Here is a 22955-nt window from a genome sequence, read left to right as displayed (position 1 = left end):
GCAGTCCTCACTTAATGGCCATTCTGGAAACCATTTCCTGAGGTGATCAATGTGTCGTCTAACAACTCGTCCTCCCTCCAACCCCACTTCATAAGATAGGGGTCCGGATGCCTTGGTAATTTGACCAGGAACCCACAGATTCCCATGACCATAATTCCTGGCCCAAACCCAATCGCCCCCTCGCAGCCCCCTCGGGGGTTTTGGTCGAGAGGCTTCTGCTGCCACTCTATCTGGATGCAACCTGTCCAGTTTAGTAATCAAATGCCTCCCCCAACGTAGTTCTGCAGGACTTTTGCCTGTAGCAGTGCAGGGCGTAGAATGCTAGCAAAGTAAAAAATCTGCCAATCTGTGATGCCAGTCACCTGTTACAATGCGCTTGAGTGCTTCCTTCATTGTCCTCACCATGTGTTCAGCTTGACCATTAGAAGATGGATGAAAGGGCGCAGACGTTGCATGTCTGATGAGATTAGCTCTAAGGAAGGCCTGAAATTCAGCAGCACTGAATTGGGCCCCATTGTCTGAAACTAAGACATTTGGCAACCCATGTGTGGCAAAGAGTTTTCTCAGCACCTGGATGGTCCTAGCAGTCGTCATGTTAGGAACTGGAATTACTTCCAGCCATTTGGAATGGCTATCCACTACTATAAGGAAGAGCTGTCCCTGAAAGGGCCCAGCGTAGTCTATGTGAACTCTAGACCAGGGAGTGTGCATTTCCTCCCACCTGTGAACTGGAGCCTGTGGCATTTCAGGCCTAGATTTCTAGCATGTATAACAACCATGGACTTGAGCCTCAATGGCCTTATCAAGGCCAGGTTCACCAGAGGTAGCTTCTAGCTAAAGCTTTCATTCTGACAATGCCAGGATGGCCTTCATGTAATGATTGTAAAACCCTGTCTCTTAGGGAAGTAGGAATTATGACTCTGTTTCCCCATAAAATGCACCCTTTATGGGCAGATAACTCATGCCTCCTGACAAAATAGCTCTGAAATTCTGAGCCTGGATTTTTATCCAACCAACCCATATATACCCATGACAACACTCTACTAAGTATTTTATCTGTGGCAGTTTCAGCAGCAATGTCCCCAGCATGGAGGGGAAATTCAGTTATGTATGGATAATATTCTAGCAGCTGGAGCCGGATCTGGATCCATTAGTGGCAGTGGTAGTCTGCTGAGGCCATCAGCATGGCCCATTTCCTTGCCCAGTTTGTGAATTAATTTAAAATTGTATGCAGATAGGAAAATAGACCATCTCAGCATTCTTGGAGATAGTATGTGGGGGGTTTGTTTGTCTGTTGTGAAAAGTCCCAACAGAGGTTTGTGGTCAGTGTATACTGTGAAATCCCTGCCATACAAATAGTCATGGAATTTTTTTATTCCAGCAACGATGGATAGCCAATTGCAGCACAGGAGACTTGTAGTCTGGGTTGCTGGAGAGCCATTAGCTGCTCCAGCAACCCACGTGGTATTCTTTAAGAGCCCAGTACATAACATTGTGGATTAGCTGAAGCTACTGAATGTGCTTCAATGTAGCCCTAAATAAATGACATTGCAGTAGTCTTGCATGTACAGGACTAAGGTATGAGTAACTAAGCAGTCCTTTCCAGTCTAAGAACCGGCACAACTGGTGCATATTGATTTATACAAAAGACTCCCCTGGCCATGGCTGCTACCTACTGTTCAAGAGCCATGGGTCTCGGAGGACCTTCAAGTTACCTTAGCCATAGTTAATGATGGGAGGTGTCTGGATACCAGAGGAGGGGGGCTTAAACTCATAATCTTTCAGTCTTGTTAGGGTTCAGTCAAGTCTACCCAGGATCACATAATCTTAAGGTATGAGGAAAGGCTATCACACTGTCAAGGTGCAGATGTAACTTGTTATCATCAACATATTGATTATACTTAACCTGATGCTTCCAGATTACTTTTAATAGGAGTAGAGTACAGAGCAGTAGCCAAGGGCTAGGCCTGCCCCCCCCCACACACACACCAAGTTGTATATTGTCAATCTTATTGAATTTCCATTGATTATGATGTCAAATTAACAAAGTTATGCAGGTTTGATTTGCAGGGGTGTCAAACTACTGCCCACGGGCCGGACACGTCATCCGGAAGCTGTACCCACCCCTTTGCCAGCAATGACAAAACCATCCCGATACATTGCGTTATGTCACATGCCATTGCGAGTTTGATATGTCTGATTTAGAGCTTAAATAAAATTTCTCTGTAATTCATACTGGGCAAAAAGTTTCTAGGTCCCCTTAGAAAGGAGAAACTGGCTTTCATTTCTATTGTTCTAGCCAAACTCATTGTTGGTTCTTGGTTTTCCTCTGTCAAGTGTCTCAGTGCACTGGCTCTGGGTCTGCCTTTTTTTTATTATTTTTTGCGGTGGCCTCTGAAATGATTTTGTCACATATGTTGCTTTTGAGTTTATAGTTATTCCACCACAAATGCAATTTTCTTGTATTTTATACTATATTAAAGCTATTGTATTGGCCTGAGAACTTATTAGTGGCAGATATTTCTTGGCACTTGTGACATACTCTTCGGAAAGCTTTGAAAAACATACACATACTTTGCAGTTGATATTATCAATATTATGATAATACTGAATTACTTGTAGACCAATGAAATCATGCTGTTGAATACACTTAAAGTATTTAAGTTTAAAATGTAATTAGGAAAATATTTTTTTTCTAAAAAAAAAGTTATAACTGGAAAATCATGTTGAAGAAAAAAGCTCCTTATATAGTTTATTAGTCCATTTTGCCAATTGCATATTTGTTTTTTGATCTCCCTCACCTGACTAGGGTCCTACTAGTTCAAAATTATGTATTTTTTTTCTTTATAGGCCATCTTCAAGAAAGAAAACAGAACAACAGTGCAATGAAGGCTATCAATTCTCTAAGGAAAAAGATATAAGGTACCCTTATTATAAAACATATGAAGTACCATTAATAACAATTACTGTTATTAATAATTTGATTTTTTCTTCTAGGATATGTTCAGTATGATTTACACATTGAAACATAGAGCACATTAAAGAATGAATTTACAACCCAATAATAACTAGTCAAGCTAATAATAACTATAAATATAAGCTGCAAATGTCATATCAAATGTTTTCCTGACTTGACGTGTGTCAAATAATTGTACAAATTGTACAAAGCCACCTACCCCAAGAGCTCCTGTTAAACCAGAGCTTAGTTAAAGCAAAGCTTTTCAAGGTAGCAAGGTCATACAGGACTTGTTGCGAGCCTGGAGTATTATAGCAGTTAAAACTAATATTATTATTATGGGAGAACTTAATATTGTGTATCCTCAACTTTTTACTGGGTTTTTGTGGTTTAGATGAGGAATGTGTGTATGCACAGCTTCAAGACGTCATATGTCCTTTACCGCAGTGTAGCAGTAATGAGTTATGTAGTTTTGTGGGGAAGAGAATGGCTATTGACAGTCATGATCTCCAAAATGTATACTCATTTATTTATTTATGAGCGCCAGACCTTTGTGGGTGTGCCAGACCTTTGGAACCGTTTACCGATTGAGCTCCAGATGGCTCCTGACCTTCGCTCCTTCCGCCGTGACCTAAAAACTTATTTATTTGAATTAGCTGGCCTGGTCTGATGGGTTTGGGAATTTTAATATTAATTTTAATTAATTTTACTGTAATTGGGCTTAATATTTAATTCTATCTTAACTTTTGTACACTGTATTTTTATTGTATCTCCTGCCCTGTACACCGCCCTGAATCCTTTGGGAGAAGGGCAGTATAGAAATTAAATTATTATTATTATTATTATTATTATTATTATTATTATTATTATTATTATTATTATTATTATTATTATTATTATTATTAGACTTATATACCGCCCTTCTCCCGTAGGACTCAGGGCGGTTCACGAGTTTTTTTTAAAAAACAATACACAAGTTACAAAAATTAAAAACAATTAAAATAATTACACTAACCTTGCACTAAAAACCCCAATTACAATTAAAATACAATTAAAACCCCAGTTAATACCCTCAGTCCAGGCCAGAAAGCTCAAAGAGCCAGGTCTTCAGGTCCCGGCGGAATGAGCAGAGGTCAGGGGCAGTCCTAAGCTCTACAGGTAGCTGGTTCCAAAGGGCCGGCGCACCCACAGAGAAGGCCCTCCCCCTGGGTATTGTCCGCCGGCAATCTTTTACTGGCGGTACCCTGACAAGACCCTCCCTGTGGGAGCACACAGGACGAAGGGAGCTTGATGCCGGCAGCAGGTGTTCCCTCAGATATCCCGGACCCAAGCCATTTAGGGCTTTATAGGTCATCACCAGCACCTTGAATCATTACAGTACCCTTGTTACTGAAAGTATATTTCAAGGCCTTTTTGTTAAATGGAAGTGAAAGTAAAGTTTAAAAAAAGATCTACTTCCTAATATTGATTACTAAAAGATTTGCATTTAGTAGCAAAGTTCATAATAAATCTTTGTAGGATCAGAAATCATAAATGAATGACAGTCTAGAAGCATATCGTTAAAATTCAGAGCTATTTATATCTTGCCTTTTGTTTAGAGTGGTGTTCTTGAGGAAGGAAAATGAACGAATTCAGCAAGTGGAGGAACAGAGTTTGACGCAAGAACCTGAAAAAAGGTTGTCTTCTCACAGACGCTGTTTCACACCTAACAACTCTCAGCAATGTAAGGTTGATTATTTAATTAGCATAACAGGACTACTGTAAAGGGTTAGACGGAATAGAAAAACAAACATTCTGGGAAAAAGATGAGAAGGCAAACCTTTTCCACTCCTTTGCCAAGTGAATTGCATCATGTGTTTAGCTCACCAGAATTGAGCTCAAGTTAAAAGATAATTTATGTTTAAATGCAAAATTGCACCAAAAGAAATGGCTCCTCTCTTTTTTCTAATGTTGACTTAGTATCATTATTTTTTTAGTAAAACTGTTTATAATGATCAGTATGAGTTTAAGGCATAATCAACAGAAAGTGGAAAGTGAAATTATGAATTAGGTTTTTAATAGCCTTAAAAGAGAGGTGAGGCCAAAAGATGAACAACACCGCAAAATTTGAATTAAAAGGGCCGGAATATTTTTTCCAAAGTTCAACTCTCAGTTTTTCTTGTTGCTTAATGATAGGCCACATAAAGACAATCAAAATTAGAAGTTATGACCCGTTAAGTGTCAGTGTGCTCTTAACCTTAATTTATTTGCGGATGACTTCTGTTCTAAATGACAACTAGGCTGAGCCTATGGTTTACATGAGGCATGCAATTCAAAATGTTTCTTCCATTCTATGTAATTACTGGCCACTTAAAGCCCAGTATACACCCTTTCCATACCAGCAGAGCAGATGACATCAGTGGAATATACTTTCCAACTAAAATAGATACTTCTTCCCTGGTATAATTTTAGTTACGCCACAATATACCATAAAAGAGCTGCCGATGTTATTTCAGTGATAACATTTAGATTTTTAAATATATGTATAATTTGAACCTCTGACTCCCTAAATAGACTTCCTACGTTAATTGAGTAACAAATTTACAAGTTTAGGCTACAAATTAATATATTTAAACACGAGCAAAATAGTAGATAGCCTACCTTTAACATATGCCTTTATAATTTGTCCGAGAAATCCAATTAACTAATGTTTCCAACATGAAGGTGATTGTATGCCAGTCGGAATATTTTGCAACTGGTATATTTCTTACAGGAAGACAAGCTAATTCTTGTCCAAGATTTCAGGTTCTGCACTATTATGTATTATTTAAACGTGGTGTTTTCAGGCAACAAATGCCTAGCCATAGAACATTCTGTTGCACGCCACCTAGTTTAGACGAAATGCTAGAAAAATATATACTGTTTCATCATGAAGTTCTTTTGTCTGTCATCTTTAAACTGGGTCAAAAAAAATCTCTATTGACAGGATAGTTTTGTCAATAGGCGTATGTTATGGCTGTGTTATGTTTGAGGTCAATTCATCTAGCACAGATGAGACCTATTATAGCATGGCTTCTTATGATCTGTCAAATATAGTAGGTCCAAAACTGCATAATTCACCAGCTTGCCTCTTTTAAGATTGATTGAATTAATGCATGTTAACATAGTCTGTTAGCTTTCTACTTTTCTATAAAAATAGATATCCATGATGTAGATATTAAAACTTATAAACCTCTGGATAATTTTCACTTGGGATATGGAATCAATCCCACATTGATCATAATTGGTCTTGCTTGATCTTTCACCATCTTCAATAATATTAATCATGGTTTTGTTCTAGACTCGCTGTAAGCATTGAGAGTAGGAAGCATTGTTTTTCAGTGCGTTCCCCCCATCTTGAATGTGTGATTTCAGTTGGTAGTGATGGGGAAAAAGAAGTTCAAGGATCATGGTCCTCTATTGTGGGGTTCTACAACATTGGACAGTTTCTCTCTTCCTTATTTAACAGGAACATGAAGCCACAGAAGGAAGTCGATCAATTGCTACACAGGCAGATATCATCAGTATACAGTATAGGATAATCAGTTCCATGTCTCAATTGCGGGCCAAACAGGAGATGTGTGGTTAGGATGCTTTCTTGTTGACTGGGACACTTAGGGTCTAAGATAGGGATGACTACCTTTAGGTTCAATGCTAGTAAGATAGAATGGCTGTGAATGCAAAAGCCAGTTTGGTCTAGTGCAGGGATCTCCAAACTTGGCAACTTTAAGACCTGTGGACTTCAACTCCCAGAATTCCTCAGCCAGGCAGGAATTCTGGGAGTTGAAGTCCACAAGTCTTAAAGTTGCCAAGTTGAAGACCCCTGGTCTAGTAGTTATGGCAGCAGGCATGAAGCTGGGTGACTCAGTCTATTAGCCCAACTTACCTCACAATGTTGTTGTTGTGGGGAAAATAGGAGGAGAAAGGAGTATTGAGCATATTTGCCACATTGACATATTTATAAACATAATAAAGGTGAAATAAAAAAAATATTTTTAATGATTCCACAGAAATGTCATCTTTAATTCGCTATGCTATGGTGACTGGAATAAATAGTAAATGCATTTATTCATTTTCATCCACATTTTGCACAAATCAATGAAACTTTTTTTCCAGTGTCAAATGTACAAAATCAGCAATTTATTAAATCAATTAATCAATAAAAAGAAGAATTAATAAAAGCAGTATACTATTAAGAATCACTTATACAAATAAAAAATGCTGAGTATGTTTGTACCTGATAGCAAAATGATTGTTCAAAGTTAAGTATATCTTCTCACAGGAGAATATGCCCTAACAAGGTTATCATTATCAAAGTAGGTAAATAGAAGCATTGTCTTATCTTAAATTCTTACCTTACTCTTCCTTATCATTTAGTGGGAACAATTCCCACTGAAATCAGGCTTGGTTTTTAGTAGGTAAGCATAAGACTATTTTGTTGTATCAATGCATATAGCTTGATATCAGAAATTATGCTTTACAATGTCTGCAAATACATAGAAAACAACCTTATAACTGAGGGAAACCATCACTTAGAAAGTTTATTGACCATAAGGTCAATTTTAAACCAAGAATGTAAATTTAATAAATTAAATATAACATTCCTAAATATTTATATCTCTTTCTCTTTATTCCTGGTTGCCTAGATCAAAGTTTAGAATATTCCAACATTGCATCTGAATCATTTTTTGCTATGATGAAGCCTTTCAAACAATATCAAAGACGCCCATATACTGTGATGGAAGAAAGTACCATTAACCTTCCTAGGGACTTTCCTTACAGGTAAATCAATAAATTATTTTAAAAATGTCAATTTGTTTATTAAATGAATTTCTTTCAGTATACCGTAGTTTAAAAAAATCTTGCTCTTGTTCACATCAAGATTTCATCCACCTGAAAGTAAAGTAAATGCAGTTATTCCATGTGCAGTGCAGCACTCAACGTTTAAATTTTATTTTGCCTTTTCAACCTTCTTCTTGGGTAGATTTGTCTTTGAGTAAATTTCCAGGATTTGAGGGGATTTTTATCCTACTTTAACATCTGCAGGGGATACTGTATCATTTCCTGTCCAGTTAGATAACATAGAAATCCTTCTAGAATTCACCAAGAAAAATAATGAAAGAGAAAAGGGGTGGTTCTGTTTGAAAAGGAATTCTTTTAACAAACTTCTCTTATAATGAAACTAAGTTTGGGGTGGGGTGGGGGGCTTTTTCTTTATAAATAATTGTGCTCTGTATTATTCAGTTAATAGCTTCTTGTATCCCTGGCTCTAATAAACATGAGAAGCACACTTCTATCATATTTTTATTATTGATTTCCATTTATGCTGCTATTTTCTGTAGCACTGCATTGCTGAAATGCTTATTTAATTGTTTTGAAATATTTTTCTTTTGGGAAGCCGGAAAAGAAACAAGAACCATCCTCACTGTGTGCAATTTTGTGAAGTTTTAAGTTTCTTAAACAGTTCTGAAGCCTGTCAAATCGGTTATTCTATTATATGTATATTAACCCAGGTTTGAAGAAACAGATTACAACAGACATACTTCCCATCACAGGCAGACACATTCTCTGTGGTAATATGAGTGTTCCTAAGAGCAGGAATCTCTCCTGAGACTTAGCAAAGCAGGCTTTATAATTCTAACTCAAAGGACATTTTTAACAAGGAAAAACATTATAAAGATAGACAAAGCTCAGCACTTAGTTAACTGCATCTTAGCATGTAAAGAATCCCAAGGTATGTGCTCTGTGTGCAGGGCTTTTTTTCTCATTGAACGCTCAGAACGGAGTTCCGGCACCTTTTTTGGATGGAACCTTGTAGGGTAGGCAAGGCGGGTTGTATAACATGTGTGAGTTCCGGCACCTTTTTCTTTTACAAAAAAAGCACTGTCTGTGTGTATGTGTGTGTGTCTGAGAAGAAAACTAAAAGGAAATGATCTGAAATTAGCACAAAGTAGGCAGAGAGATGAAGAGGGACACAGAATAAATCTCTATAGATATCCAATTGCACTTTGTGCTCAGTAGCTTACAAGGTGCCAGAGGATCAGGATTCACACTTCCAACATGCTCATTTTAATCAAGTTTTGGGGTTATGAAAAAGGTGGAAGAGTTTTGTAAATACATAACTGTAAAGGGAAGGTGATGGGTATCTGGCTCTGTAATAAACTAGTAACAAAGAATGGCAACTAGTAAGCCTTCTTTGGAATATCTGGAAATATCCTACAAAAGAAAAAAATCATGTCTGTTTGGACATACAGTATGTCCCTATGGAAGTGGACATAGGAATGCAAAATATTCTGACACTAGATTAGTGTCAGAATATTCTGACATTGTATTAAATTGGCATGAATTTTTTTGTCCTTAATTAATATATATTTAATTCAGTGTAATTTGTTATATTCATAGGCTGGCCTGGGGGACACCAACCACTCAAGATCTGAGCATAAAACTTTATCATCCCAAGATGAAATTCAGAAAGGAACATGGAACAAGCAAAGTGGTTCAAGAAAGAATTTTGCAACCAACCAGATCAATTCCAGACAAAGGGTATATTTCGTAGATAACAATCACTATCATACCAACACTTCTTTGTTAGCAATGGAGTTAATTGTGTCAGCATTATATTAGCAATGGAGTTAATTGTTTCAGAATTTTCATGTGGAGACAAAAGAGAATATTTTTTCCAGTGTGGTCTTTCAATGCATTTTCAAGGTTTCATAGATTTTTAAGTAAAAGGGAAAATATTTACAGAACAGTCCAGTTTTAGAAATTAGGGACGCGGTGGCTCAGTGTGTTAGGATGCTGAGCTTGTCGATCAGAAGGTTGGCAGTTTGGCAGGTCGAATCCTGAGTGCCGCATAACAGAGTGAGCGCCTGTTACTCGTCCCAGCTTCTGCCAACCTAGCAGTTCAAAAACACTTAAAAATGCAAGTAGAAAAATAGGGACCACTAAGGTGGGAAGGTAACAGCGTTCCGTGCGCCTTTGGCGTCTAGTCATGCCGGCCACATGACCACGGAGACGTCCTCAGACAAGCGCTGGCTCTTTGGCTTTGAAACAGAAATGAACACCGGCCCCTAGAGTTGGAAACGACTAGCACGCATGTGCTGGGGAATCTTTACCTTTATCAGTTTTAGAAGAATGCTATTTTATTGCTACTAAAACCTAAACATTTTTAAGCTGAACTGAGCAGATAGATATTATCCATTTTTATAACATTTTCCCACAATAATCAGGTTGGTTTTTTTTATACAGTCAATAGGGTAGAGTTGATAATGTAGACTTCTTGCCTTGATAAAAATGCCAAACCTGATGCTAGTTTCACATTGCTAGCAAATAATAGGATCTAGAGATATTTGAGCAATCTTTTGATTTCACAGATGCATCAATGGCTCCAGAATAAAAAATAAAAAATGAAACGTCATAGATTTTATCCTTACTATTGCATAATATGCAAGGTTTATCTCTAGTATAATGTGATATTTCCATGGATGTGCAGAATTTTCAAAGCTGCTATCGCTAATGTAATAAAGACATTCAAACATTTAAAAACAACTCTATATCCACTAGGTTAACAGATTTACTATTTCCTCTATTGGAAAATTGAGCATGGCAATAGTAAAAATATGAAAATCAATAGAACAGGGGGAAAAAGCATTGAACTGGAATTGAACTTCTGTCCTTTTAAAAAAGAGAGGATGCCAAAATACTGATTCTTAAAGAAAATAAAGACTATGCTTTATGGTCCCTGGGTGGCCTGAAATCAAAATACAAAGTCAGCTTGTAGGGTTTGTTCCTGAAGAACAGACTGTCAGCAGTAAAACAAGGCATTTCAAAGGTCCCTGGTTTTTACTTTTACTTTTGTAATGCTAATTGAGCATAAATCAAGATGAAATTATGTGTGACACATGAGAAAGAATTTATCTAAGGAACTAAAGAAGCACGAGTTCTGTTGTCTTTTGTTGTCTTACACTTACACAAAGGCCCATCTCAAAACTTCCAACTGGTGAAGAAGTAACCCAAAAAGTTTGATTTTTTTTTACATCCAGCTACTCTACCGTTCTGTTTCCTTGAGTGTAGCAAAAAGTGGTTATACTGTCTTGTAAAACTTGAAACACTTGATCATCCTCTTGATGTTTGTAATTTTACTTCAATCAGGAACTGTTTACTTTGTAAACTTTTGAAGTTCTAGTGATGGCAAACCTTTCAGAGATCGAGTGCCCAAACTGCAACCCAAAACCCACTTATGTATCGTCGGGTGCCAGGTGGGCGTGGCTGATTGGGTGGGCGTGGCCCATTGGATAGGCGTGGCCCATTGGGTAGGCGTGGCTTCAGTGGTAACGGCATGCTGGGTGGGACTAAAAAGTTCAATCAATCAATTCCAACTTTGCGAGAAGTTGAAATTAATTGATTGAACCTTTGTTTTTTTGCACACGGCGGCGGAGGCCTAAAGCGAAAAGATTTTATAAAACCCATCTGAAGGCCTAGGGCGACAGCGCGCGTGCCAACAAAAAGAGCTCTGCATGGCACACGTGCCACAGGTTCGCCACCACGGTTCTAGTCAGTTCACTCTAGTTAAGAACATGAATCTGTGGTGGGGACTTCACTCTAAAAATTATTGAATGTTTAGTTAATATTTCAATATAGTCAATAGGGCCATTGACTGATTTTCTCTCTTCCACTCTTCAGGAGATACATCTTAGTGAATGACCCAAATTCATCACCTTCAGCTCCTGTCATGAGTTCACTGGAAAACAGGCTGCTCAGTGCTCGTTTCCCTGCACAGAGAGAAAAGATTCTCCGTTCCCTCTTCTGAGATATGCAGGAACCCAAGTAGTCTTATCCATTTCTTTCACCAGCTTCTTCGGTGTAGTGAATAAGACATTTTCAACATCTTTACTTCTCGCAAATCCTCACTAGGTAATAATGTATAGGTAAAAGCACACTCTTTATGCATTTTCCCCCAAACCAATCTAATAGTGCCTTCTCCCTTTACAGCATTTGAACAAATTAGCCATGCAATAACACCAATATCTGAGCATCCATATTTCATGGTGTAGTACGAATTCTTTTACGATGTACTTTTTGCACCTTTTAATCTATTCTTATGTGATATTATTTTCAGTTGAGTAGTTTTTGAAGGAGTAACAGCAGATCAAAATATTTGGTTTGTTTTTCTTTTCTTTTCCCGATATGGCGTGTACTGCACTTTCTCAAACTTGCAAAGGCAGGGTTAACTCTCTGTGGTGTTTCTGTAGGCATGTCAACATGTTTTTGGTAAACTGGTGATCTGTTCATTTACAGTCCAATCTTCCTTGAGGGTTAATTAATAACTAGTTTTAGTTACTACTGAGATGTTGGGGTTAAGATTAGCTTAGTGAATCCTGAAAGGGGAGTCACTTTAAAATTAAGACAGCTCACAAACTGCTGAAGCCTGCATATAGAGATTTCTTGCCCTCTTATCAATGCTTTGGAACCTATGTCTTTAAAATGTCTTATTGTACTTTAATTCAAGAGATGTGAGTTGGTAGACATACCTTAAATAAGACCATACCCTTAAGATCTTTAAATAAAATACATGATATAGAAACAAATTTATTGTAATTTTGCTAAACCAATAAATGATGCATTTAAAATTACTCTTTCGCCAATATTTCTCTTTTTCCTTTTGTAATATTTTGTCCTTTAGTTGCTTTCTAAACTCCAGTTTTCAGAGTTCTTCTAGTATAATCAATAAATGTGGTATCTCCATATCTTGAGCTCTTTTTTACAATACTTGGAGCCCTTTTTGAAAGCAGCAGTAATGTTTGGAGGCTGGAAATACATAATAACATTAGTATAAGCCACAACATAAGCTCAATAATTTTAAAATCAAAGAAGTACTCTACTCATTCCAACAAGCCAGAAGAAAATAAACACGAACATGACCTCACCTAAGACAATTTTCATTTCAATATAAGCCAGCTGCCTCCTTAGGCTTGAACAGAACGACCAAATATCCATTGATTCTGAAAGATGGGAGCTCTAAAATTTAAACTCTTGGTCATCAACCTATCTGTACTCTTAGATTGCTACATAGACACATCTTCTATGTGAATATGAATTTATTCTCATCTGCAGTAATGATGATTAAAAAACAGCTAATCAAGTTGTGTCTAGAAATTTGCTGCAGAAAAACAAATCTTTGAATTAAGTCATGGGTAACAATGATCCGATCTCCAGTCTACCTTTTTAGGGAAGGTGGTAGAGAGAGCGGTTGGACATCAGCTCCAGAGGATTGTGAAGACAACAAATGATTCGGACTCATTTCAGTTGGATTTCAAATCAGGGTTCAGGATGAAGAAAGGATCAGCTATGGTCCTTGAGGACTTGTAGTAAAGTTGAGAAGATTATAGTACATCTCCCCTTGTATTCCCTAATCTCTCAAATGTTCTTGTTACCATCCTTTCAGATCACTTTTGCCGGTTGAGAGTAGGGAGTATTGTTTTAGGATGGTTCTCCTCCTTTCACTGTGGCTGGTTTCAAGAGGTGTTGACACCGGTGTCGAGGGGAGTGTTTGCACCCATGGTCCCTCACTTATTTCAACACTCTCCCTTTCTATTTAACATCAACATTAAACCAGTGAGTGAAATAATCCTCTAGTCTGGGGTCAGGTATCATAAAGATGTTGTATATCTCAAACCTTGGCAGGCTAAGTGATGCAGTAGAAGTCCTAAGCCAGCATCTCAAGGCTGCACAGCTCTGGATGAGAAGGAACAGACTTAAACTGAATCACGGAGACTGAACAGCTTTGCCTGTTTGCCCCACCACCACCCATATTGTGCCAGATTGCTTGGACTGGGAGGCCCTAAACTAGCAGGCCCTTTAGACAGGGACACATCCTAGTCCAGGGGTAGGCAACCTCGGCTCTTTTATGACTCATGGACTTCAACTCCCAGAATTCCTGAGTCAGCTGACTTCAGAATTCTGGGAGTTGAAGTCCATGAGTCATAAAAGAGCTGAGGTTGCCTACCCCTGTCCTAGTCAATTCACAATCAGATTATTGTAGCACATAGTACATGGTAGTGATTTTGAAGCTTTCTGGAAGGAAAATGGCTTTCCCCACAATTATTAGGATAGTCCGAGGCTGGAGCCCACTGACTGTGATTTTATTTTAATGTATTGGGCATGCTGTTTTAGGATACTATGAGTAGTTTTTTTGAATGTTGGTTTCTGTTTTATGTTACTCTTTTATGTTATTGCTGTTGACATGAGCTTCCCAGAGTGATGCCACATGAGATAGGTGGTCTAACTGTCATCTACATGTATTTGGGGCAATTTTCAATTGATAGTAATAAAAAGGTATTCTATGGATGTTACCTAGCATGTGCTGTGCCTCATATCTCACGAATCAAAAAAATGTATTTATTAACATTAAAAAATGAATGTAAACAATTTGATCTAATTCAGAAGAGGTTATCATCCCTGAATTCCCCTATTTTGCCACACAGCATTCTCTCCTCATTTTGAAACCAGGATTATGTACTCAGCAACACATTCAGACCAGCTTCACATATTTGTAAGCATAGTTTTTGCTACATAATTTTTAATTTGCTGCTGTGCATATCCATTCACTTACAGATCTTAGTTTAATTAAACACAATCTCTGAAGAAAACGTACAAATTTTAGTAGCTGGAGATACCACATCCAACTTCACTTAGCAGTTGGCCCTTTTGAAAATGCCCCAATTAGTTTTGGTTTGTCTGAATAGTCAAAATTCCTCCACAAACCAATAGCCACAGCTAAGTGTATAGCAAACAATAAAGCAATTTCCCATCACCCTTTGAACCAATGCTTAGTGGAGCAAGAAATAAAGGAGGCAAGCTAGAAGGTTAGAGGTTTCCTCAAGTCATGGTTGAAGACTTTTCTTATCCTAGAGGAGAAAGGAGAAATACGTTGAGAGGGATTGAGAGCAGAACAAACCCACTTCTGTGCAAAAGGGTCTGCAATGGAGTTATAAGCTATGAAAGATCTTGGCATTCATTCTTGTGCCAGAGCTGCTTTGTGTTTTTGCTATGCCATCTCAAAGGTTTAATTGTAGGAAATTAGGCATTTCTCCTAGACAATTTCAAAAATTTAAATGCTGGCAGGAATCCTTTCCTACTGTTTTCCAATCTTGCAAACATTTCCTTACTTATCTCTAACCTATTTGCCTGTTCTTTTCAATACACAGTTGGTTGGCAGTGGGAACAGAGGTCAATGTCCTTGGGTACTTTACAGTCTTGCCTACAGTCATTTTGTGTATTACAGTTCTGAAACTGATGGAAAACTCATCATGCACTGGGATGGAACACTCACAAAATAAAAAGCTGTCCGTGAGCACAGATTCATTTTATGCACCAGCTGCATCCCATTCCATTCCTCAAATATTCCTCTTTAAAAGAAACATGTGTAAAAGTAAAATCTTTCATGTGTTTTTGTCAGCATCGAGGATCCCTTACCGTGTACTCACTGGAATGTAAATGTAGCAAAGTCACAAGTCTGAGAGCAGTTGTAGCAACAGCTGACTGACACAGGTATCAGTGTGAACCTGTAACTGTCCGGGTGAAAATTTACACTTTTCCCTTCAGAAAGAATTCAAAAAGGAAGGAATGTTTAGGTTTTTAAGTCCTATACACGCCCTCCAATCTCAGGATTTTTTATAAACTGGGAAGTGGGAAAGAGACACTGGGAGAGTGGTGGTAAAGGTTATTGATGGCATTCTCAAAAAAAAAAACAAGCTCACAAAGTGTATTTTAAACTAAAGATAAAGAATATGATGTTTTTCAGACTTTTGTTTTGTTTACATACCAGCAGAGAACAAAATAAAAGTGCTTCATACCAGGAATATCCTCCTGTCTTTCATGGCTGTTCCACCATGTCCCAAAGTGCTTTTTCAAAAGGCAACTGGACTTCCTTGTTTTTCTTTGAAGACATTTTGCTTCTCATCCAAGAAGCTTCTTCAGCTCTGGCTAGATGGTGGGTAATGGAAGAATTTAAATAATAATAATAAACCTTTATTGTCAAAGTACAACATGTGTACATTGAGATTAGCTGAGCCTCCCCCCGTGCTCTCTCCCCCCAACACACAGTGACAACAAACCCTCCATCCTACCACACCATGTGGTGGTATTCCTTGCAGATGTATTTATGTTACAAGTACACAAAACCTCAGAGAGTTGGAGAAGCATCCCTGACTCTGAGAAAATACTTTAGTTGCTCTTTCCATTGTTGAATTTAGTTGTTGTTGTTAGTTGTGAAGTTGTGTCTGACCCATCACGACCCCATGAACAACGTTTCTCCAGGCCTTCCTGTCCTCTACCATCTTCTGGAGTCCATTTAGGCTCACACCTACTGCTTCAGTGACTCCATCCAGCCACCTCATTCTCTGTCGTCCCCTTCTTCTCTTCCCCTCAAACTTTCCCAGCATTAGGCTCTTCTCCAGTGAGTCCTTCCTTCTCATTAGGTGGTCAAAGTATTTGAGTTTCAACTTCAGGATCTGGCCTTCTAAAGAGCAGTCAGGGTTGATCTCCTCTAGGACTGACCACCTTGATCGCCTTGCAGTCCAAGGGACTCGCAGGAGTCTTCTCCAGCACCAAAATTCAAAGGCTTCAATTCTTTGGCGCTCAGCCTTTCTTATGGTCCAACTTTCACAGATATACATTGCAACTGGGAAGACCATAGCCTTGACTATACACACTTTTTTTGGCAGGGTGATGTCTCTGCTTCTTAGTGTGCTGTCTAGATTTGCCATGGCTTTCCTCCCCAGGAGCAAGCATCTTTTAATTTCTTGGCTGTACTTCCCGTCTGCAATGATCTTGGAGCCCAGGAAAATAAAATCTGTGTTGAATTCAGTGGTAGGATTCAAATATGTGAACAACTGTTTCTCTGTGTGGATGCCGCTTCTGGAAGTCCATTTTGGGCCTGGGCAACAAAAAATTAGCCACCGGTTCTGCCAAAGTGGTGCGAACCGGCTGAATTCCACCACTGGTTGAACTGACATGGTATATTAATCCTAAGCATCCAGAGAGAGTAAAGGAGGAGAAAAAGGAAATTGCATTTACCATACATGGAAGACAGTGGCAGAAGGAAACAATGTGATTAAGCTGCTTGTAGAAATGAAAGTTAGAGAGGAATCAACAAAATCAGGTTAGAATTCAGGGAAAGAAGTCACGGGGGAAACTTCTTTGCTCACTGATAATTGAATCAATGTGCTGCATCGTCTCCTAGAGCAGGGATTGGCAAATGCCCAGCAATATGGTTAATAGGAGCAGCATGTGTATCTCCTTTAACTCAGTAAGCAATGGAAGAAGAAACATTTGCAGAGCCTTTGAACCCAGCTAATCCTCTTCTTTTCCTAGCTATTTTTCTGTTATTTCTTTCAGTTGTTTTTTCTGGTTTTTGTTATTGCCCGATTGTATCTTATTAAAATATTTGCTTTCCTCTTTTGCTTGTTCGTTTTAATCTTTGATTTAATGAGTTTATATTTTTAGTTATCCTTGTACCCCACAATGAAATGGGTATTAGGCCGAAGACTTAAATTCATCAGTATACATGAATGTGATGGGTTTACAAGGGCTTTGGTTTCAACAATAACCATTCTCATCTTTGAATGAGAATGGAACATGATAGCAGTGTTCCAATATCTCAGGGGCTGCCACAAAGAAGAGGGAGTCAAGCTATTCTCCAAAGCGCCTGAAAGCAGGACAAGAAGCAACGGATGGAAACTAGTCAAGGAGAGAAGCAACCTAGAACTAAGGAGAAACTTCCTGACAGTTAGAACAATTAACCAGTGGAACAACCTGCCTCCAGAAGTGGTCAGTGCTCCAACACTGGAGGTTTTTAAGAAGAGACTGGACAGCCATTTGCCTGAAATGGTATAGGGTTTCCTGCCTGAGCAGGGGGTTGGACTAGATGACCTCCAAGGTCCCTTCCAACTTTATTATTATTATTATCATCATTATCATCGTTATTATTATTATTATTATTATTATTATTATTATTATTATTATTATTATGAAAATGTAGAGAGGACTCGCTTGATAGAACAGGGAGAAGAATGTAAATGGGATTACCCTGAGCACATTTACTTCAGAAAGATGCTTTGAGAGCTGACTCTCATGAAAAGAAAACAATGCTAAATAAAGTCATTGCAATAAAAGGGTCAAAGTTTTTCTTTTCAAATATCTTAACAAATAAAGCTTTGGGGGGGAGGGCCTACCAAAGTCATACTTTTTCATTCAGACAAAGGAATTTTATTTCTCAGGCTTATCTAGTCTGCATGGATTTTCTCAATGTAGGAATGGATCAAAACTTAAAAATATATGGTATATGTTTGTGCGTGCACAAAACCGTCTTTAGGATGTTATTCATGGTCTACATTAATATCCATGTGCAAAACCTCACTCACCATTTTGCACAGAAATAAAATTCTGTATTTGTGAAATTGAAAGTTTAGTGTAGAATGTTTTAGGAATAGGGCAACTTTAAAACCTGTGGACTTCAACTCCCAACACCCAACTTCATGCTAGGTGGGGAATTCTGGGAGTTGAAGTCCACAAGTTTTAAAGTCGCCAAGATTGAAATCTCCCCCACTCCCCCACTTAGAATATTGTTTCAACTCTCCTTCCCAGAATTATCAGTGACCTTTTCAGTACTGCGGTCCCATCAGAGAAAAAAGTATGGTAGAGATTTTCATATCTGTTTCCAATTTAAACTGAGATGTGATTGGGGAAATGGAGAGAATTATAAAAGCAAGTTTAAATAAATACCTTCCCTGAAGTTCATTGCAAATTCAGCCTCCAAAAATGAGTATAAAGCAAGAAACTTAAAGCTTGGAGAGAAAATGTAGCAAGATTGTTTCTTTGAATGTAGCAGAGGATCATGTTGTTCAAAGAAGTAATAGCACTTAAACTCATATACCACTATAGCATTCTCTGAGCAATTTAGAGTCAGCATATTTTTTTTTAAATTCCATTTATATCCCGCCCTTCTCCGAAGACTCAGGGCGGCTTACAAGCTTAGCAGTAGCCTTCATTCTATGTATATGCCTGCTTATTAGGGCTTTCACACCCCCTCCCAAGCGGCATTATTACAAAGTCAGCTTAATTGCCCCCAACAATCTGGGTCCTCATTTTACCTACCTCGGAAGGATGGAAGGCTGAGTCAACCTTGAGCCTGGTGGGATGCGAACCTGCACTAATTGCAGGCAGCTGGTGTTACTTAAGGAGGCATTAGCCCACTGCTCCACCAAGGCTGCTGATATTGCTCCCCAACAACTTGTGTCCTCATTTTACCAACCTCGGAAGGATGGAAGGCTGAGTCAACCTTGAGCCAGTCAACTTTCTAAGAATGTTTTTAGCTAATCCAAATAGTTTTTTTTAACACAGTTAGCTTCCTGTTTCTCTTTCCCCCTACCAATAAGAGTAACTATCATGATGAATGGCTTGTTAGCATGTTAGCACCTATTAGTGATTATTGCACTGCAGGTCCTTCTGAGTTTGCGGGACAGATAGAGAAGCTTGTTGGTTTGCAATTAGTTTCTTCAGTAGATCTCTTAGGATTTGTCTTAGGATAAAATGGCATTTGTGGTATTGTCCTTACCTTCAGTAAGGTTGGCTCTTGCTCCTTTTGTGCCCATGGGAGAGATTTGGCCACTTATTTGGATTTCTTGGATGAATTCTACATATTATCTGTACAATATTCATGTAACAGAATTGTTAATAAAGATTTGCAGAACCTGTCTGTGCAAGTATATTTGCTGTCAGGCAAAAACCATTTGGATTGGAATTTTATCACTAGTAACAAGTTAAAAAGCTGCAGAGACTGTTGTGTGTAGGATGGGAATTAAGACTGTATATCAGAGTATGTTTCTGTGAGAGGTGTTTGTCTGAAGAATTATAAAAGCGAGGTGACTGCACTGAGAATGGGTTACCTATATTTAAAAATTAAAGATATTCTCAAACTGAAGTTGACTCCTAGTCTGCAACCTTGATATTCCTCAGAGATCTCTTGCCAAAGGGTTACAAAGGCCCAACCATGTTTTGCTGCCAAACCCAGCTAAGGTTTGCTATTCTGAGATGTTCTCTTAGTTAACTACCGGTACACGAACACATCCATCTTTCTCTCTCTTTCTTTAAACAATACTCCAAGTTGGTTTGTCTCTGCCCTTCCCAGAATTTTCCTTTCCCCAGTTTTGCCTCTGGCTGTAGGATTTCCCAGTGATTTCCCATCCAAGTACTACATTAACTCACCCCCACCCAAGATTAGCCAAGGATTGATAAGTGCTGCCCTCCCCTGTGAATCCTTCTAAAGGAAAGAGGGGGAAAAACCCCCCTCACCTTCCAGGGTCTACTCTAGAGTTTATGGCACGTAAATGATTTCAGATTCTATTCTAAGGATCTCTATATAGGATTTGGGAAGTCTCTAATATTTTCTAAAAAATGTGGGGACCACCACCCAACAAAGTTGAGAATAAGGGCCGTCAGGCTTAATAACTCCATAGGCAGCAGAGCCTTACACCCCGTTACTTTATAACAGAAAAGGGACTTCTGAGACAGGGCAGTCCACGGACTGAGCTGCCAAGGGCTAAGAGAACTGGCGTCTCTCAAATGCTGGCCCAGGAAACTCCAAGCATCGCGAAGACAGCGAGGCAGTTCTTTCCTAGGGATAAGATTATTTTCCCAAACTAATCACCAGATGCTTAACTTTTCAGCTGCCTTTAAAGGAAACTCTTTGCACGCTCAGGGAACGGTCTAGTCCAGCGTTTTCCAACCTTAGGAACTTGAAGATGCGTGGACTTCAACTCCCAGAATTCCCCAGGCAGCATAGCTGGCTGGGGAATTCTGGGAGTTGAAGTCCACACATCTTCAAGTTCCTAAGGTTGGAAAACGCTGGTCTAGTCCTCCGGGAGTCTGGATTCCCCCGTTAAAAAGAACAAACATTGAAGCCGGCCTTCCAAAGGTAAAAGGTAAAGGTAAAGGTTCCCCCGCACATGCGTGCTAGTCGTTTCCAACTCTAGGGGCCGGTGCTCATCTCCGTTTCAAAGCCAAAGAGCCAGCGCTTGTCCGAGGACGTCTCCGTGGTCATGTGGCCAGCATGACTAGACACCAAAGGCGCACGGAACGCTGTTACCTTCCCACCGGAGTGGTCCCTATTTTTCTACGTGCTTTCGAACTGCTAGGTTGGCAGAAGCTGGGACGAGTAACAGGCGCTCACTCTGTTACGCAGCACTCGGGATTCGACCCGCCAAACTGCCGACCTTCTGATCGACAAGCTCAGCGTCCTGAGCCACTGAGCCACTTGGCCTTCCAAAACCCTTCCCCAAACACGCAACCTGAAAAGCAAACGGGACATTACAACCCGGTGTGCCTTTTGCCTGCGTATTGTGACTTCTTTCTTTACTCGGACTGATCCACGGGACAGGAAGACGGAGGGGGGGCCCCCGCCTTTCCGTTTTTCCCGGACGGTCGCTGTTATAAACTTTTCTCCGCTTTCCCACCCCCCCCCCGCCTAACCCCTCGAAGACATTAGGCACATACGTGCACAGATAGGTACAGAGGGGGTGACACCCAAAGGAAGAGAGACCTGACCCAGGAAAGCATCGTCTCCTCTCTTCTTTGCTCTTCGAGCCTCACTTCCCCGGCCCGCTTACTTAGTACGGTCCTATCCTGTGAAGAGGTTTCTCCCCGCTTGGCCCAGGGGGAGCTCTGGGCTTGCGAGCCAGAGGAGGTGGAAGCGGCGGAGCTGGGCTGCCAGCCGCTCGGAGCGGAGCCGGACAAGCCCGGCCATGAGTCGCTGGCGCCAATCCTGGCCATTTCGCCGAACTTCCACCAAGCTCTGATCCGGGGTTGGGGTGGGGTGGGGTGGGGGAATGCGGCGCAAGGGCGAAGATGAGAAGAAGCCGGGTGCACCGCATGGTCTTGGCCACTTGCGTGGGCTCTTTGCTCCTGGTCATCTTCTACTTCCAGAGTAGCCTGAACCCGGGTAAGTTAAAGATTGACCTCGGAGCCTCGTCCCCGTCACCTTTTCCGGCAGGAATGTTCTTTCGGGGGGGGGGCAAGAGGGCTTCACCCCCACCCCCACCCTGGTAATCTTCCTGACCCTAAATTGAAATAACGAAGAGACACCTCGAGCCTTTTCTCTCGATTTTTTTTATTTTATTTTATTTCTGGCGTTAAGTTCTCCTCCAGACAGACACCAATATTTTAAGGTGGCCTCTCGGGAGACGCGCTCCGGGGCTTTCGTTGCCAAAAGGCTTCAGACGAAGCTTGTCCCGGAGGGGTTTCCTCTTGCCTCCTCCTGCTTTAACCGAGACTCGGAGGCAGACGAGCAGACTTCCCCGTTCGTCAGGCGGCAGAGCGGTTAAATTAATTAACGACCTTATTAGGGGCTTCGCTTTTGAAAGTATCATTGACGAATGGAGAAAATAACGTTATTGCACGACCGGTACGGGCTACCGACTCTAGCTTTTGCACTGGTAGTCCTCGACTTACAACACACACAGTTCATTCGAAGTTACAACGGCACTGAAAAAAGCGAGTTGTGGCTGTTTTGCATATCTTACCATCTTGCGGCATCCTCATGGTTACATGGTCAAAATTCGGGATGCTTAGCAACTGGTTTACATTTATGACTCTGGCATGCCCTGGAGCCATGCGGGTCACCTTTTGCAACCTTCTGACCAGCCCAAGTCGATGGAGAAGCCAGAGTCACTTAGGTTTGTAACCGGGTTGCAAACTTAACAGCTGCAATGATTCACTTAACAACTGTGATTAAGAAATGTTATAAAATGAGGCAAAAATGACTCGCTTAGCAATGAATATAAATTTTGGGCTCAGTTGTGGTTGTAAGTCGAGGACTACCTGTACTTGGATGTTAAATGGGTGTGATTTCTGAGAAGAGCTAAGAAGAGAGGATTGGGCTCCAGGGCAGAGGGGAAAAAAGATCACTGAGAGATGTCAAGCGGTG

At 39.9% G+C, this 22955-nt stretch overlaps 1 protein-coding gene across 1 annotated transcript in view; it reads left to right on the top strand.

The window, feature by feature from the left end:
- Window positions 1-21722: 21722 nt before the first annotated feature.
- CHST13 (carbohydrate sulfotransferase 13) overlaps window positions 21723-22955 on the top strand; it is a 49717-nt gene continuing 48484 nt past the window's right edge. Inside the window, exon 1 of the mRNA XM_083353851.1 lies at window positions 21723-21971. Coding sequence (XP_083209977.1) covers window positions 21878-21971 — 94 coding nt within the window. The 5' untranslated portion in view covers window positions 21723-21877. The remainder of the gene's footprint in view (window positions 21972-22955) is intronic.

The sequence above is a fragment of the Vipera ursinii genome (assembly GCF_947247035.1).
Source record: "Vipera ursinii genome assembly, chromosome: 2".
In the NCBI taxonomy this organism is placed as follows: Eukaryota; Metazoa; Chordata; class Lepidosauria; order Squamata; family Viperidae; genus Vipera; species Vipera ursinii.
This window is presented reverse-complemented; position numbering and strand designations above follow the sequence as displayed.